This window comes from Nyctereutes procyonoides, unplaced genomic scaffold, assembly GCF_905146905.1.
Source record: "Nyctereutes procyonoides isolate TBG_1078 unplaced genomic scaffold, NYPRO_anot_genome, whole genome shotgun sequence".
Lineage (NCBI taxonomy): Eukaryota > Metazoa > Chordata > Mammalia > Carnivora > Canidae > Nyctereutes > Nyctereutes procyonoides.
Genome location: NW_026575044.1, coordinates 15,173,763 through 15,190,220, shown reverse-complemented (window position 1 = coordinate 15,190,220; position 16,458 = coordinate 15,173,763). Strand labels below are relative to the sequence as shown.

At 58.3% G+C, this 16,458-nt stretch overlaps 2 protein-coding genes across 4 annotated transcripts; one reads left to right on the top strand and one right to left on the bottom strand.

Annotated features, from left to right (window-relative positions):
* Positions 1–4,335: 4,335 nt before the first annotated feature.
* Positions 4,336–6,786, bottom strand: KRTCAP2 (keratinocyte associated protein 2). Its single transcript, XM_055323871.1, has 5 exons — positions 6,672–6,786; positions 6,283–6,437; positions 6,128–6,191; positions 4,705–4,771; positions 4,336–4,488 (listed from the first exon to the last, which is right to left on the bottom strand). The coding sequence occupies exons 1-5, from the start codon at positions 6,673–6,675 to the stop codon at positions 4,368–4,370; spliced, it is 411 nt and encodes a 136-aa protein (XP_055179846.1). The 5' UTR covers positions 6,676–6,786; the 3' UTR covers positions 4,336–4,367.
* Positions 6,787–7,405: 619 nt separating this feature from the next.
* On the top strand, positions 7,406–16,437 carry TRIM46 (tripartite motif containing 46). Of its 3 annotated transcripts, XM_055323849.1 has the most exons (10): positions 7,406–7,468; positions 8,864–9,125; positions 9,351–9,694; positions 10,343–10,486; positions 10,607–10,702; positions 11,359–11,612; positions 11,880–12,001; positions 13,008–13,310; positions 14,038–14,335; positions 15,316–16,437. In XM_055323849.1, the coding sequence occupies exons 1-10, from the start codon at positions 7,406–7,408 to the stop codon at positions 15,707–15,709; spliced, it is 2,280 nt and encodes a 759-aa protein (XP_055179824.1). In that variant the 3' UTR covers positions 15,710–16,437. The 3 variants fall into 3 exon arrangements, with proteins under 3 accessions (XP_055179824.1, XP_055179826.1, XP_055179825.1); XM_055323851.1 differs by lacking the exon at positions 14,038–14,335 and having other exon boundaries at positions 15,316–15,392; XM_055323850.1 differs by lacking the exon at positions 8,864–9,125 and having other exon boundaries at positions 7,433–7,468.
* The last annotated feature ends 21 nt before the right edge of the window (positions 16,438–16,458 follow it).

The following is a 16,458-nucleotide window of genomic DNA, read 5'->3' as shown; positions in this document are numbered from 1 at the left end:
TGACCCCATCTGCTATCACAGAATTTCCAGATTATACAGACGTAGAGAGACTCGTACAATGAAGCTGGGATGCCCATTATCACAGGACTTTGTATTATGATATAGGGCCTACTGTTCTGCCAAAGGAAAATTTTCTAAAAATCTTGTTAATGATCTTGTTACTAGCATGATTATATTGCAATTTTGTGTTAAAAAGTGTTCATGTGAGGGATCCCTGGGTGGCGCAGCGGTTTGGCGCCTGCCTTTGGCCCAGGGCGCGACCCTGGAGACTCAGGATCGAATCCCACGTCGGGCTCCCAGCGCATGGAGCCTGCTTCTCCCTCTGCCTATGTCTCTGCCTCTCTCTCTCTCTCTCTCTCTCTCTCTGTGACTATCATAAATAAATAAAAAATTTAAAAAAAAAAGTGTTCATGTGGGCAGCCCGGGTGGCTCAGTGGTTTAGTGCCACCTTCAGCCCAGAGTGTAATACTGGGGACCCGGGATCAAGTCCCACGTCGGGCTCCCTGCATGAAGCCTGCTTCTCCCTCTGCCTGTATCTCTGCCTCTGTGTGTGTGTGTCTCTCATGCATAAATAAATAAAATCTTAAAAAAAAAGCGTTCATTTGTTAAATGTAGAACTAAAAACATGTTTCCATTTTTCTTTTTCTCTTTTTTTTTTAAATATCTTATTTACTTATTCATGAGAGACACAGAGAGAGGCAGAGACAGGAGAAGTAGGCTCTATGCAGGGAGCCTGATACAGGACTCGATTCTGGGACTCTAGGATCTTGCCCTGAGCGGAAGGCAGACACTCAACCGCTGAGCCACCCAAGTGTCCCGTCCATTTTTCTTTATCTCGAGGCACATCTGGGGCACAGACAGACACAAGGGATCTGAGTCCCAGGCATGGTGGCCAAGCTGAGGGCCCAGCTCCAGGAGAGTGAGTTGGAGAGGAGGACACCCGCCCAAGCCTTCCCAAGCCCTCCCAAGCCCTTGGTGGCAAGGCCAGGAGAGGGACAGCTGGCTCTGGGGCCTCCCCACCAGGCTTTTGCCCATCATTCCAGATGAGGCACTCCCCATCACTCTGGGGCCTGCAGTGGCTTCCCTGTCTGTCTCCCTAGGAACCCGAGCAAACAGTATTTCCAGCACAACCTCTGAGGGGCCAGCTCACTCTCAGCCCAAGCCTGGGCGCAGGAGGTAGGGTGTGGGGAGCTTCCCCTCTGCTGGGAGAGAGGCAAATAAAGCTACCTGAAGCAGAGCAATCAGGTGCCATCAACTGTGCCTGCACAGGGGTTCCGGCCATTGTTTGCTTAGGAGGCGGCTCTGTGACTGACCCTAAGTCCAGAAGGAGTCCAGCTCGAGGCCTCTGAGGGGCAGGGCCTTGGGCTTCCTATTCTTTTAAAGTTCCCACAGCGCCCACGGCCTTTTCTGCTCACAAAGAACTTCAATGCTGGCTTTTGACTGAACCTTTCCCCTTTGTGTCTCTCGGCATCTCTGTCTCTACCAGTCTCTGGCTCTCTCAGTTTCCCAACATCCTTCCTGAGCCCCTGGGGAGCAGTGCTGGGGGGCCAGGGCAGTGGGAACCTAACCATGTCCTGTTCTCACCGAGGACAATAAGGACCGGAAAAGGCTGGAGCCAAGGCCTGGCGCAGACTCGCTCACTCCCTGCCTCCCTGCCCATCCTGGGCGCCCCCCCCCACCCTTGTTACACCCTGTGGTGTCCCTTCCTTCTGGTGCCAGCCTGGGAGGAGTATAGCCTGGGGTTAGGGAGCTCTCTCACCTCACCTTCCCACTGCCCTCCTCTCCAATGGCCTCACCTCTGGCCCCACAACCTGTGCTTCCCAGAGCCAGGAGCTGCTGGAGCGCCCTCCCCTGCCTCCCACACATCCAAGGCCCCCTCCCCCTGTATTATTGACTCCTGTTTCCGGAGCTGGTGGCGGTGCTGACGGTGCTGACGGGTGGGAGGGTGTCAGGGCCACGTGTGAGAGAGCAGGAGGAAACATCTGGCTTCCCTCTGTCCCCCAGGGGCTCACTGCCTCTCTCCCCGAGGCCTCCAGCCACTGGCGTGGAGTGGAGTCCAGGAGTACAGGGGCCAAGAGGTTAGCACCTTTGCCCTCCCCATCTTCAGGCCCTCAGAAGCCATTACGGCCTCACGCCCCCTCACTTAATGATGGTTATTAGTGGGTAGGATACCCCTGCCAGGGTTAATTGGTAGGTTAAGTCAGGCAGCCTGCAACTAGCTACCCCAGAGATAGGCTGGGTGGAGAGCTGAGGTTGGCACCAATCTGTCTTGTAAATGCACCTGTTCCCTGAAGAAGGGGTCATTATCCCTGAGCCACTCACTGTCCCTGGTGCCTACACAGTGGTTGACAGCAGGTGCTCAGATCATTGGGTATGGCCCTGGCACCTGCTCTCCGACTCCTCCCCACCCTTCCTAGCCTGGCCCCACCCAAACTCTCCTCTTGGAAGCCAGGGTGTCCTCAGGTGGCCAGAACCCCAGGTGCCTGTGCTCCCTTAGGCTGGGACCTGGCCCTCTGCTCAAAGCTCTCACCTCAGTTGGGAAGTTAGGGTTTTACCGAGGGAGTCCTAAAGCCAAATAGCCTCTCCTTAGATCCAGGGCCCATTTTGGACAACCTGTTATCCTCCCCCAGAGTGTTCCCCATCTCACAACACCCTATCACTAGGTAGAGCTTAGACCTCCATCCCCAGGGGATGAGGGGGGGGGAGGGGGCCCGGACAGACCTCTGGTGTCCCTTTAACTCTGTCTCCACTCCCAGGAACATTTGATTCAGACTTCAGGCCCCAGAGGCAAGTCCTTCAGGGCTTAGCCAGGTTGAGCCCCAGTCTCCACTCTCCCTAGCCCTCAGAGCCAGCTTGACTACAGTGGTGCAAGTATGCAGGAGATACGAGCTCGTGGCGCCCTCTGCAGGCATCCTGGGCACACTGCACAGTACTCAACCAACCTAGGGCCTCTACTCAAAGGGACTCAAATTCTTGACGAGAACTCTTTCAACTCACTTATCTCCATTGGGACGTCATCTCTACTTAGACACATCCTGTGTACATTATTTTGTGACTAGAAAGGCAGGTTCTTTCAACCAACCCACCTGTCTTTACTGCCCGTTGCAAAGCACTGTGCAGAATACAATGCTCACCAAGGCACTGTGCACACCCTAAATCTCACACAATCCAGCCGGAGGGAAGGTGCCTAGATGCCCTCAAGGGACAGGTACTCTGGACAGAGGATCTTCTCAGGGCAGAGCAGAGTAGGACCTGAGAAACCATATCCTTCATTCCTATCAAGGGTGGCTCCAAGGTTGATGGCCTTGTCCTTACCGTTTTATCTCATTTTAATATTTTATTTATTTATTCATGAGAGACACACATAGAGAGGCAGAGACATAGGCAGAGGGAGAAGTAGGCTCCCTATGGGGAGCCCGATGCAGGACTTGATTCTAGGACCCCAGGATCATGGCCAAGCCAAAGGCAGATGCTCAACCACTGAGCCACCCAGGTGCCTGTTCCTATCATTTTATATACTCTGCTAAAGCACAGCAAGTTCCGGGATGCCTGGGTGGCTCAGCCGTTGAGTAGCTGCCTTCGGCTCAGGACATAATCCTGGAGTTCCAGGATCGAGTCCCACGTCAGGCTCCTGCATGGAGCCTGCTTCTCCTCCCTCTGCCTATGTCTCAGCCTCTCTCTGTGTTTCTCATGAATAAACAAAATCTTAAAAAAAATTTTTTTTAAAAGACAAAAAACATAACAAGTTCCTAATCTCTTGTCTGTAAAACAGAGAAGAGAAATGAAGACTCCAGAACAAAGAGGATGGGGAAGTGACCAACCTTGGAGTCTTTCTGAACACAGGCATGTGTCCAAGTTGGAGTTGAACAAATGGGTCCAGAAGGGAACATCAGTGGGGAATTCCCTCCCAAAGACTTGGAAAAAGGGGCAGGAGGCTTGTTTGCTCAGAGTAACAAAGTCCCCAGGGGTGTAAATTAACTCCATGGGGAGCTGGAGGGGTGAGGGTGCCTCTTCTTCCTTATTCTTCTGTTCCAAGATCTACTCTGGTTCTGATGGGCATAGAAGGCTTCCTGCATTACAGCCTCAACCCCTTGCCCAAAAGGTCAAGACGGCAGATCACTCACGCACTTCTTCTCTTCCATGAAACTTTCACACAAGCACTCACAGCACTGACGACAGTCAATAAATATTTGTTAAGAGACGAACCCTGGAGGAAGGTAAGCCCCACATCCCCAAGGTCTGCAAACAGTACGTATCCATCTGCCATAAGTAACATTCTGCATACTCATGCAGGCCTTGGCAGAAGAAGCCACAGAATATCACAACTCACAGAGCTACAAAGAATCAACTTTATTGGACAGTCAGGGTCAGTTTCTCTTTTTGCCCTTCCCCGTGACCTTGGCTGGTGTGAGAACTGGAGTTGCTGCCTGGTACAGAGTAGAGGAGATCTTGTTGATGTAATACAGGCCAACCATGGAGAAGATAAAGCTACAGGGCAAAGATAAAAAGACTGTGGCATCAGTGTGTATGCTCCCAGCCTGGTGCCTCCTAGGGTCAACAGCAGCAGCAGCCTTAGGAAAATGGGGAAGGGGAAAGGAGGGAGGGCAAAGGGGGAGGGAGGGACAGGGAAGGTCTGAAATTACTGGAGGATCCAGCACCAAAGGATACGATGCTGCACTCCTTATGCAACTGTGAGGCACTTACCAAGTGGTGACGCACACTCGATGGATGAGGCCAGATGCAAAGAGAGCCAAAAGGAGGCAAAGAAGAACTGAGAAGGCAAGAGGGGACAAGGAGGGTGGTGGTCGGAATTGGAAACACCAGGCATTCATATGTGGAGTCTAGGAGAAATCTGGGGCCCTCTGAATCTTGGGGGATCTGCTTGGAGGAGTATGGCACAACATCAGCAGGACAATTTCAGACACGTTTAATGATGCCCAGGACACAGAGAAGAGACATGTGCTCGTTACCAGCTCTGTCCCATCACTTCCCTATCCTGGCCTTCTTCTAATGTAAAGGAAAAGGAAAAGTGATACAGAATGTGAAGGGCAAGTTTTGCTCCCATTGGAAGTAGGCCTTTCCAACAAAAGCCAGCCACTAAGGATCAATTCATTAAACTGGCTGGCCAGTGGTGGAAGTTGAGGGCCTCACTCCCTGGACACCATTGGAGGGCCGGGTATCTAGATGCATGTGTCCATGGAGGCAGGAAAGGGTCTTGGGCTATCTAGCATAAGACTGGAGAGAAAGTGGCAAACTAGCCAGCAGGGCAGACACCACCTGCCCAGCTGGGGAGGCCAGGGTGGGAGAAGGGGGTCAAGAACCTTGCCCCACAACAAAGGTTTCTTTCAGAAACACAGGAAGATGATACACATGGAAACAACATCTCAGAAGTCTAGAGGCTGCTGGACCGAAGGAGCTCTGGAAGGCTGCAACAGGGCTAGGTGGAGAGCCACCACCCAGAGGAGCACAATGACACGAGAGCTATGTGGCAGGTTTGCGTTCTAGCAGATGAAGGCTCCTCAGAGGCGGCATTGGCTGCCACTTTCAAGTTCATGACATTCCTTAGGTGATCCTAAGGTGATACCCCAATTGCTTTATGAACTTAATTCTGTATAAATAACTAAATCATCAATTCTCCATTACATGAGCAATAACAAGTATCCTTTCAAAGAAATAATCTAACAATAATTCTAACTTGGTCAGGATTCCTGCTGACCAGAAATCTGGTGTATCTACTGGGGAAGCTCCTCACCATTATCTCAAATAAATAGAACCCATTGCCGCTGATTGAACTTCCCATCAGAACCCCTCAGTAAACTTGGTCCTGTTTCCACCCCCCCACCTCCCCCCAAGACTATGCAAAGCAAGCATGCAGGTGCCTAGTGTCCTCAGAACCCCCTGAGAACTGGGCTTCCTGCTTTCAGGCCCGAGTCCAAGCGCTCAGAGAGGCGCTGGATTCAAGGGTGGCACCCACCTCCGGCCACTCTTAGGAAGTATTTCCTTCTTCTTTTTTTTTTTTTTTTTTTTTTTTTTTTTATTTCCTTCTTCTGAACAAACTTTACCACCTAAGCACCTGGGAAGTCAGCATTGTGTTGGGGGAGGTTACTCGACTCTCGTTTGCACTTACTCTCAGGGAAGATCTTTGCTTGGAATCCTTTGCCAAAAACCAGATTCTCCAGATTATTGAAGGCCTGGTGGAGGGAGTTAAGGGCAGGTGGAGCGAAGCGACGAGGCGGAACAGCGCCCCCCACCCTCCCACCTCCAGCAGCCCTGGAAGGATACAGTGAGCGAGAAGACGAACAGGCCGGAGCCCAGCAGGCCGCCCTGGATGGTAAGCCACTCGGTGGAGGCCAGCTGGCGGCTGTACATCTGCATCCCGGCGAAGAGCAGCAGGGACAGCAGGGACGAGAGCGCCAGCGAGGTGCCCGTGCCCACGGCTGGAGGGGAGGCGAGCATCAGAGGCGCAGGGTCGGGTCGGGTCGGGCCCTCCCTGCCGCCCCTCGGGGTTGCGCACCCCCGCTGCGACCCTCCCCCCACGGCTTTCCCGGCCCCCGCGCCCTCCCGCCCCCGCGGCCCGGGACACGTCAGCTCTGCGGGCAGAGGACCGGGGCAGCCGGTGCGCCCCCGCCCCGTCCCGCCGGTCCGTAGGGGGACCCCGCCAGTCCCGTTACCCATCGCACGCTGCCCCCAGGCCCAGAAGGCACTTCAGGAAAGAAAGGCACCGAACCGCGGCGGCCGTCCGTGCGCATGCGTCAGCCCCGCTCGCGGACTCGCGGGCCCTCAGGTCCTGCCCGCACTCCCTCTAGGCGCCTGGCCGCAGCGCCCCTGCCGGCACGGAGGAGGTATCGCGTCCAGGAGCGGCCTTGGCCACCGCCCTGGTACCCTGCCCTTCCCCGCACCCCGAGAGTCGGCTGCCTTCCGCGCAAGACGCTGGGCTCATGGCCCATGGCCTCTAGCCCACTCCTGTCTTTCTTGCATTTATGTCATCTCTAGTGCCCGTTCCTCACACCTCCCTCCCCCGCGTTCGTTGCCTTGGCATCTCCCGTGGGCTCTTGCCCAAAGCAAAATCGAGTCCTCCGGTCCTCTTGCTCCGAAACTATCCTCCCGCTGTATGTAAGTAAGATTAGGGAGCCAATGAAGAGTGCGAACATAGGAAATGGCTCCCCCCCTCAAATATCATTCCATGTCACCCCTCCCCCCGCCGCCGTCTCCAAAAGACCACGTGGGGAGAACTACTGCCCACCTCCTACCTCGACGGGCGCTTTTCGAAGCTGTCCCTGGAGCATGCGCAGTGACATCTCACCCCCTCCCCTCCCCACACCCCCACCAGCCTCCTGCATCAAGCCCGGGGTTCGCAGCCGCAGCCGGGATCGGGCACCCGGGGGCGGGTGGGCATGGTAGGGCCATGGCTGAGGGTGAGGATATGCAGACCTTCACTTCCATCATGGATGCACTGGTCCGCATCAGTGTGAGTTAAGGTGGGGTCGAGGGGAAGGGGAGGGGGAGCATAGGGGTCCGGGACAGGCCGGGACCTCGGCAGGTGGAGATGAGGCAGGTCGCTGGGATGTAGCCAGGGGGCTGGGGATGGCAGAAAGCACCGGGAGGGTCGGGGTGCAGACTGGAGAGGATAATCCTGGGGGCAGCCCAGGGGTGAGTGCCGTGTAAGCGTCCATCTGCTGGGGTTTAAGGAACCTGGAGCTACCCGGATGCGGCGGGTGGGCCGGGGTAGCCGCCAGCAGTGCACCAAGGCTGGGGCTGCAGGGCCAACGGGCTATGCTATGAGGAGGGGGCGTGCGTGAGCTTAGACTGTTTCCAAGAAAACTGAGGCTAGGTGAGGGGCGCTGAAGGAGCCGCCCCAGGGTGCAGTTCCAAATTTGGACCCTTCGGCGAGACCCCACCCCACCGCGCCCCCACTCGGGGCTGCCTCTGAGCCCGCGGTTGTCATGGCAACCCGTGCCCGGCTCTCCCAGGGGCGGTGCCAACCTTGCTCCCCCCCACCACTTCCTTCCCCCTCCCTGCCTGTGCCTCCCTCCTTTGTGTCAGCTGCGCCCCTGACCGGGATGGCTGCGAAGAGAGGGACCAAGGTGAGGTGTGGGGGTGGGGCATAGCTTGAGGACCCCCTCCACCAAAAAAGGGAGGGGTACTTCCGGTGGGGAGGGGGCAAGTAGGCGGGCGCTTGTTTCCCTCAAGATTGGGAAGGGGCTTGTGACGAGTCAGGTTGCGCCGGGGGAAGGAGCGCGAGGGCCGGATGGTGCGGGTGGAGGGCAAAGGGAATGGGTTAGTGTCGGGGACCCGAGAAGACGGCTGGGGAGGTGAAGGATGGGGAATGGAGTCTGGGGCGGCTGCAGGCAGAGCCGCGGCAGGATGATGGACGCGGTGAGCAGCAGGATGGAGAGCGTGTGGCGCCTGGCTCTAGGGAGGAGTCACGCTGGGGAGAGGGGTTGCCAGAGAAGGGGGCGGGGGTCTGCATCAAGCTGCAGAATGGGCGGTGTCCTTGAGAGAAGCCGGCGGCCCAGAGGTGGGGGGATGGCGGCCGTGGCCAGGTGAGAGGGGCTGCAGGCCCAGCCCCCGCCGGGGGAGTGAAAGGGGTGGGGCTTGATGCTGGGGGAGGTAGGTGCTCCCACCCGGAGCTCCAACCGCCCCTCCGTAGGCTTTAGCTGTCTGCTGTCTGCCGGAGGAAGACGGGCAGGAGCCGGTGCTGGGAAGGTCTGTGAGCCCGGCCCAGACTCGTGCCTGGGGAAAAGCCCCATATAGCTTGTTCTGCCCCTTCCTGACAACCTTTGGGCTTCTAAGGGCAGCTGAAAGGCTTGCTGAGATATGCCCAGGTGTCCATGCTCTGACCCAACTCCTGCTCCCTCCACAGACAAGCATGAAGAACATGGAAAAGGAGCTTCTGTGCCCAGTGTGTCAAGAGATGTACAAGCAGCCACTGGTGCTGCCCTGTACTCACAACGTGTGCCAGGCCTGTGCCCGGGAGGTGCTGGGCCAGCAAGGCTATATAGGCCATTGTGGGGACCCCAGCTCTGAGCCCACCTCTCCTGCCTCCACCCCTTCCACCCGAAGTCCCCGCCTCTCCCGCAGAACTCTCCCCAAGCCTGACCGCTTGGATCGGCTGCTTAAGTCAGGTGGGGCTGGGTCCTGTGGGGTGGGGGTGGGGATGGGGATGCTGGGATGTACATCAGGAAGCTGGAAGGGTCTGGCACTGTGCAGAGGGTGAAGAGACCACTCATGCAGGCTCTAATGGGAGCTGAGCTCTGGCACAATAAAAATTATTTTTTTAATTGAACAGACTTTCCCCATCCTCAGCTAGCTGTAACTCCTCCCTCCCTACCTCTCTGGCTCTTCCACAGGCTTTGGGACGTATCCCGGGCGCAAGCGAGGTGCTCTGCACCCCCAAGTGATCATGTTCCCGTGCCCAGCCTGCCAGGGTGATGTGGAACTGGGGGAGCGGGGCCTGGCAGGGCTGTTCCGGAACCTGACCCTTGAGCGTGTGGTGGAGCGGTACCGCCAGAGTGTGAGTGTGGGTGGTGCCATCCTGTGCCAGCTGTGCAAGCCCCCACCGCTAGAGGCCACCAAGGGCTGCACCGAGTGCCGGGCCACCTTCTGCAACGAGTGTTTCAAGCTCTTCCACCCCTGGGGCACCCAGAAGGCCCAGCACGAGCCCACCCTGCCCACCCTCTCCTTCCGCCCCAAGGTGAGCCCGCTAGGAGAGGGACCTGGCAGTGTTGGGTGGGTGGACGCCCGGTGCTGTGGGCTTCTGAGGGGAGGTGGGCAGAGGTTTGCCTTGGCCAGGCTCCTTCTGTGACAAAAGAGAGGGACTGGATAAATCTTTAAGCATCTTGGAGCCCCAATCTTCTGTGTGTGGAATGAGAATGATAAAATCTGCCCTGCAATACCCATACCTTGGGGTTTGTGAACAGGATCACATGAGGTAGTTGGTGAAAGCTCCCCGTCAACAAAGGTCTGGCTGCATTCATTCATTCAGCGAGCAAATATTTACCAAGCACCGTGTGCCTGGTGCTATTATAGGCAATGGGGATGGGCAGGGAGCAAGATGGACAAGGTTAATTATTAGCCATGAGGCAGAGATTAATTATCATTATTATTGGCCTTAGGACACTTGTCCGTGTAGACGAAGGGAGGGTGCCGGCTGGGCTCCCTTCCGAGCCTTTGCCACCAGTAGGTGGCGCTGCAGGGCACCCCCGGCCCCTCTCCCCACTCCCCTCTCTCCTCTCCCGGCTCCAGCAGCTGGTCGAGGCAGGGCTCCGTACTGCTCCTGCGTTAGGTCAGCTGCCTTAAACTCACCCTTGGCTGATCATGTCGTTGGTCTCTCTGTCCCTAGGGCCTGATGTGCCCAGACCACAAGGAAGAGGTGACCCATTACTGCAAGACATGCCAGCGGCTGGTGTGCCAGCTCTGCCGGGTGAGGCGCACCCACGGTGGACACAAGATCACGCCAGTGCTGAGTGCCTACCAGGCCCTCAAGGTGAGGACCCTGCCTTACTCAACCTTGGTGCTAAGCCACACGCATACCCTCTCACACCGCCTCCGGACTGCTGGCTTCTACCGAGTGAGGCATGATGCCCACCTCTTTCTTCCCCCTCAGGACAAGCTGACAAAGAGCCTGACATACATCCTGGGAAACCAGGACACAGTACAGACCCAGATCTGTGAGCTGGAGGAGACCGTGAGGCACACTGAGGTGAGGGAGGGCACGGAGGTGGGCTTGCAGATAGGCATGGCCCAATCCCCTGGTCGAAAGCTCAGGGAGCCCATGTGTGGTCCACGGATGTGTCTGGTTCAACCAGGCTAGCAGGAACAACAGTGCCCCAGGCCAGGCTGTACCTGGGGCTACAGTGGGGATGAGGTGGCTATCACCCAGGGCAAGGATAGTTTAGGGAGCCCTGGGGACCTAGCTCAGATGCCCTCAGGCTCTGCTGCCTGCTGAGGATGGCACATGTCCCTGGAGCTAGGGTAAGGCTATGGTCTCTGATACCTGCTGCCAGGTCACTTGAGTAAACTGACCTGGGGACAGACAATAAGGGTGGCCCGGAGGCCAGTAAACATTAGTGCAGTCCAAGTGGACATTAGTGCAGTCATAGTCTCTTTTATTTGGGGGACTCCTTATAGGGTCAGGATTATGGTGTGGGCATCCAGGAAGGTTGGCACAAAGTCTCAGGAGCTGAGCCCATCTGGGTGTGCAGGTGCTGTTGCAATAGGGCCATGAGCCTGGAATGGGTGGGTAGGATTTGCCTGGGGCCTTCGTCATCCTAGATGTGCTGCAGTGCCCCAGGAGGCTGGCATAGGCTGGCACAGGTGCTGCCTTCAAGAAGGTAGTGAGTGTTGCTCTTTGGGCAGGTGAGTGGTCAGCAGGCCAAGGAGGAGGTGTCCCAGCTGGTTCGGGGACTGGGGGCTGTGCTGGAGGAGAAGCGGGCATCACTACTCCAGGCCATTGAGGAATGCCAGCAGGAGCGGCTGGCCCGTCTGAGCGCCCAGATCCAGGAGCACCGGAGCCTACTGGATGGCTCAGGTCTGGTGGGCTATGCCCAGGAGGTTCTTAAGGAGACAGACCAACCCTGCTTTGTGCAAGCAGCCAAGCAGCTGCACAACAGGTACACGGGCACAGCACAAGGGCACAGGCTCCTAGGGGCAGGGGCATCATGGGTGCAGCCACTGTGGAAGACGGCCTCCAGAGTGCTGCCCAATGGAGAGATGAGCCCTGAGGGGGTTTGTCCAGCCACGCTGATATCCAGCTGGCCTGAAGGGACAAGGAAGTGACCTAAGCAAGTGCCAAAGCTCTAGGGATGGGCGAGGCAGAATCAAGGGGCAGGGCAGCTGCCCACACAGCAGTGCCTGACCCTTGCCTGCCCACATCCCAGGATTGCCCGGGCCACGGAGGCCCTCCAGACGTTCCGGCCAGCTGCCAGCTCCTCCTTCCGCCATTGTCAGTTGGATGTAGGGCGTGAGATGAAGCTGCTGACAGAGCTTAACTTCCTACAAGGTGAGGAGGTGGCCGGGGTGGCCCCGCGCCCAATTAGAGCCTTCCTCCCTTCTTTCCCAGCAGCGGGCCCGGGGGGCAGTGCCCACCGGGGACCTCCCTGGCCTCCTGCCCAGCCTGGCCAGCTGCCCCTCCCACCTCACCCACCCGGCCACACTGTCCCACCGCGCTCAGCGCTGCTTCTCCCTCTCTTTGTTTGTAGGCTGTGGCCACCGCGGACTCTGCTCCGGAGCACCCCAGGCAAGTCAGCGGCCCTGCCCCGGGGGCCCTGCCCTGCCGCCCCCACTCAGCTCGGCCACCCACTCATTGCTTCCTTCTCTGTCTTGCCCTCACCAGACTCTTGGTCTTCCCCCCACCCCTCTGCCCTAGTCCCCTTTGTCTCTCTCTGCCTGCCCTAGGCTCCTGCCTCATCCCTGCCCTTCTGACCTTTTGTCCTTGGGATCCTTGCCCTCTGGACTTTACTTCTCTTTCCCTTGACCTTTGTCTCCTGCCATTGTCAAGCTGATGCTTGCCCTTTGCTGTCCCCTTCTCTGCCTTGCTGACTCTCACATCTGTCTCCCTCCAACTCCACCCCTCCTTCCTGTCCAGTGCCCCTTTTCCTGGGTCCCAGTGGCCTCTGCCTGCCTTTCTCCATGGCTCTTCTTTATTCATAGAATTTAAAAGGTCGTAGAAAGAAGGGTCCCCATCTGGTCTAAGACCATTTTTGACAGAGGAGGAAACTGAGACCCAGAAATGGGAAGCAACTGCCCCAAGGCCGGAGCTGGGCAAAGGGCAGTCCAGGGCCCGCACGAGGCCTCCTGCCCCCTGCGAGTGCAAGCCAACACACCTCTCCCCTGCTCCTTTGGGCTCTGCCCTACCCCTCCCTGCCAGGTACCCAGGTGGCCTCACCTCCAGCCCCCTCTCACCCACACTCACCCCCCCGGCCCCCGCTGCTTTCCCCTTTCCTGCCTGCCCTCCATGCCAGGCCCATGACCAGGCCCCGACTGACCCCAGCTGTCTCTCCCAACAGTGCCCGAGGCTCCCGTCATTGACACCCAGCGCACCTTTGCCTACGACCAGATATTCCTGTGCTGGCGGCTGCCCCCCCACTCACCACCTGCCTGGCACTACACCATCGAGTTCCGGCGTACCGATGTGCCTGCCCAGCCAGGCCCCGCCCGCTGGCAGCGGCGGGAAGAGGTGAGGGGCACCAGTGCCCTGCTCGAGAACCCTGACACAGGCTCTGTGTACGTGCTGCGTGTCCGCGGCTGCAACAAAGCTGGCTACGGCGAGTACAGTGAAGATGTGCACCTACACACACCCCCAGCACCTGGTGAGCGGGCAGATGGGGGGCACTGTGTGGCACCTCCAGGGCGCAGGCTGTGTGGGGACCCACGAGCCCTACTGACAGCTGGTGCTGGGCAGGCACTGGACAGACAACAGTGGGCTATGCTCCGGGACCCTGGGGCTAGGCTGCCTGGGTTCACATCCCCACTCTGCCTCTTGCCAGAGGTGGCCCTGGGCGAGTCGTGTGCCCCCACTGAACTCCCAGTCCCTCTTCTGTAGGGACAGTGACAGTGTCTGTGAGAATGAAGCCAGGTGAGTTCCCAGCTCCCACTAAGAACTCCATGATGGCAGCTCTCCAGGGGGGCCCAGCTGGGGGGTGCGCTGCAAGGTGTAGGTTGAAGGTAGGGGGCATAGCACCAGCTGGAACAGAGCAGCAGTGGGGACTTTCTGGGGGGCCAGCCATCAGAGAGGGGTGGGAGGAAGCCCTGCAAGTCCTCTAGGTCTGGGGAACCAGTGTCTGGGCCCACCACTAAAACTCTTCCTGGGATCCCGGGCCCATTTGGCATGCCCTTCTTTTCTCCCTATGTCCTCCATTGCAATTCTGTAGGCCCTAGTCCCTGGAGCCCCCACCCATCCCTGGCAGCATGTTTCACGTTCCACAATCTTCCAGTGTCCTTTGCTGACACCTCACGGCCTCCACGGCTTCCCTAGCCGGTGTTGAGGCCAGTGTTCATCCCCTGACGTCTCTCCTTTGTTACCCTCCCCGACTGCAGTCCTGCACTTCTTCCTCGACGGCCGCTGGGGGACAAGCCGGGAGCGGCTGGCCATTAGCAAGGACCAGCGAGCAGTGCGGAGTGTGCCGGGGCTGCCACTGCTGCTGGCTGCGGAGCGGCTGCTCACCGGCTGCCACCTGAGCGTGGACGTGGTCCTGGGCGATGTGGCTGTGACCCAAGGACGCAGCTACTGGGCCTGTGCCGTGGACCCGGCCTCCTATTTGGTCAAGGTGGGCGTCGGCCTGGAGAGCAAGCTTCAGGAAAGCTTCCAGGGTGCCCCCGATGTGATCAGCCCCAGGTCAGGCCTCTTGGGGGGGTGGCAAGGGGGCCCAGGTGGGGGAGCTGAGGATGGGATGGAGGTGGTGAGGGGAGCTCCCACGGGCTTGGGGGGCAGTGGGGGACTCTAGGAGCATGGATGCCAGGCTGGGGCTTGTGGCCAGGGCAGGCGGGGGCTTAGGGGAAGGGCTTAGAGAATTGGTTTTCCAAGGAGGAGCGTATGGCTGGGAGAGGGGGCCATCCACTTGCTCCATCTGTCCTCAGGACCACCACACCATCTCTCCGAGCCTCTGCGCCTCCCAACACCCTGTTCCAATGCATTTTCTCCATGAAACCCTCTCTCCTCCTTCACCATGTCTGTTCTCAACATCCTGAGATCCTTCCCTGAAAATGTCCACCTCCATCTCCTCTCTTGCCAGTGTCTGTTTAACACCCCCTAATACATGCACTTCCCCAAACCCTTCCTCCCAGCACTCCCTTAGCAATCTCTAAACACCCCATTTCTCTGCAGTACTCTCCTGCCAACATCAATCCCCCCAACCCTGTGGCGCCCCCAGCCCCCTCCATCCCACCTCCCTCCCAACACCCACCTCCCCGACCACCTTCTCTCTCCAGCCCCTCAGTGACGAAACCCTCATCCTTGAATGCTCCTTGAGGGCCTCACCAGCACGATGTCCCCATGTCCCCACATGGTTCTCCTTGCCACTTGCTCATCTCCTGTCTCCCTGGGACACTTGATCCCCAGCTGGTCCCTCCTTCTCCGCCAACTCCCTGCCAGTGTGCCTGCTTTCAATACCCCTCTCCCACTGGACTCACACCCACAGCCCCACATTTTCATCGCTGTGTCTGCGACACATCCTCTCAGTACCCCAAATGGATCCTTTCAACCACTTGCTCCCTGACATTCCATCCTCATGGTCTCAGGCCTCTGCCCCCACCCACCCACCCGGAGTGCCACACCCCTCCCCCCCAACACTCTCCTACCCAACTCCACTTCTGCAGGTACGATCCGGACAGTGGGCATGACAGTGGTGCCGAGGATGCCACAGTGGAGGCGTCCCCGCCCTTCGCTTTCCTGACCATCGGCATGGGCAAGATCCTCCTGGGGTCTGGGGCCAGCTCAAATGCAGGGCTGACAGGGCGGGATGGCCCTGCCGCCAGCTGCACTGTGCCCCTGCCACCCCGCCTGGGCATCTGCCTGGACTATGAGCGGGGCCGTGTCTCCTTCCTGGATGCTGTGTCCTTCCGCGGGCTCTTGGAGTGCCCTCTGGACTGCTCAGGGCCTGTGTGCCCTGCCTTCTGCTTCATTGGGGGTGGTGCAGTGCAGCTTCAGGAGCCCGTGGGCACTAAGCCTGAGAGGAAGGTCACCATTGGGGGCTTTGCCAAGCTGGACTGACCCTTTCTGGCCCCTCCTGGGCCCTGGTCCCCAGGCCTGCTGGAGCTGGGTTATTCCTCCGGCAGCTTCTCCCCAAACTCTTCCTGCCATGTCGTCCTGTCCCTTTCCCTATGTCTGTGTATTCCCGGGGCCTTCTCTTGACCAAGGGACTCTCCCCTGTTCACCCTTCTAGATGTCCCCCATTTTCTCCATTGCCTGTTAAGCCAGGCTCCAGCCCCCACCAAGTCTCTGCCCCACACCCTGCCCATGGCATCTTACCCAATTCACGGAGAGAGCCCCTGCCCCATCCTTGTCCTGTACCCCTCCCTAGGCTGACTGGGAGGGAAGGCATCTGGAACACTGGGCATGGCCCCCAGCTCTGCGCTCTGCCCTTGGCCCTGCCCAGCTCCCTGCCCCATGGATGCTGAGCTCCAGCCTCGGGGCAGGCAGGCACTCCCTGGTGAGAGGATGGGGGCCCTGTCATCCTGCTTGAGTTGTCCGGGTCCCATGTCCCTCAGCCGCATGCCTGTATCTCTCCTCTCTTGCATGCTTCACCCTGTCCCACACCCATGCCAATGTGCCAAGTCTCCCTTGGGGCCCCAGCTGAAGTTGGGTGTCCCCAGTGGGTTCGGCTAGGCAAGGCCTTTGGGGCTCCCTGCTGCCCCCTGCAGTAGGCACTGCCAGGCCTGTGCCAAGCAACAGCTGTTATTTTCATGGTTTATAAACAATAAATGACGTTGCCAGGCACATCTCTGCCTTCCCTAAGCCTG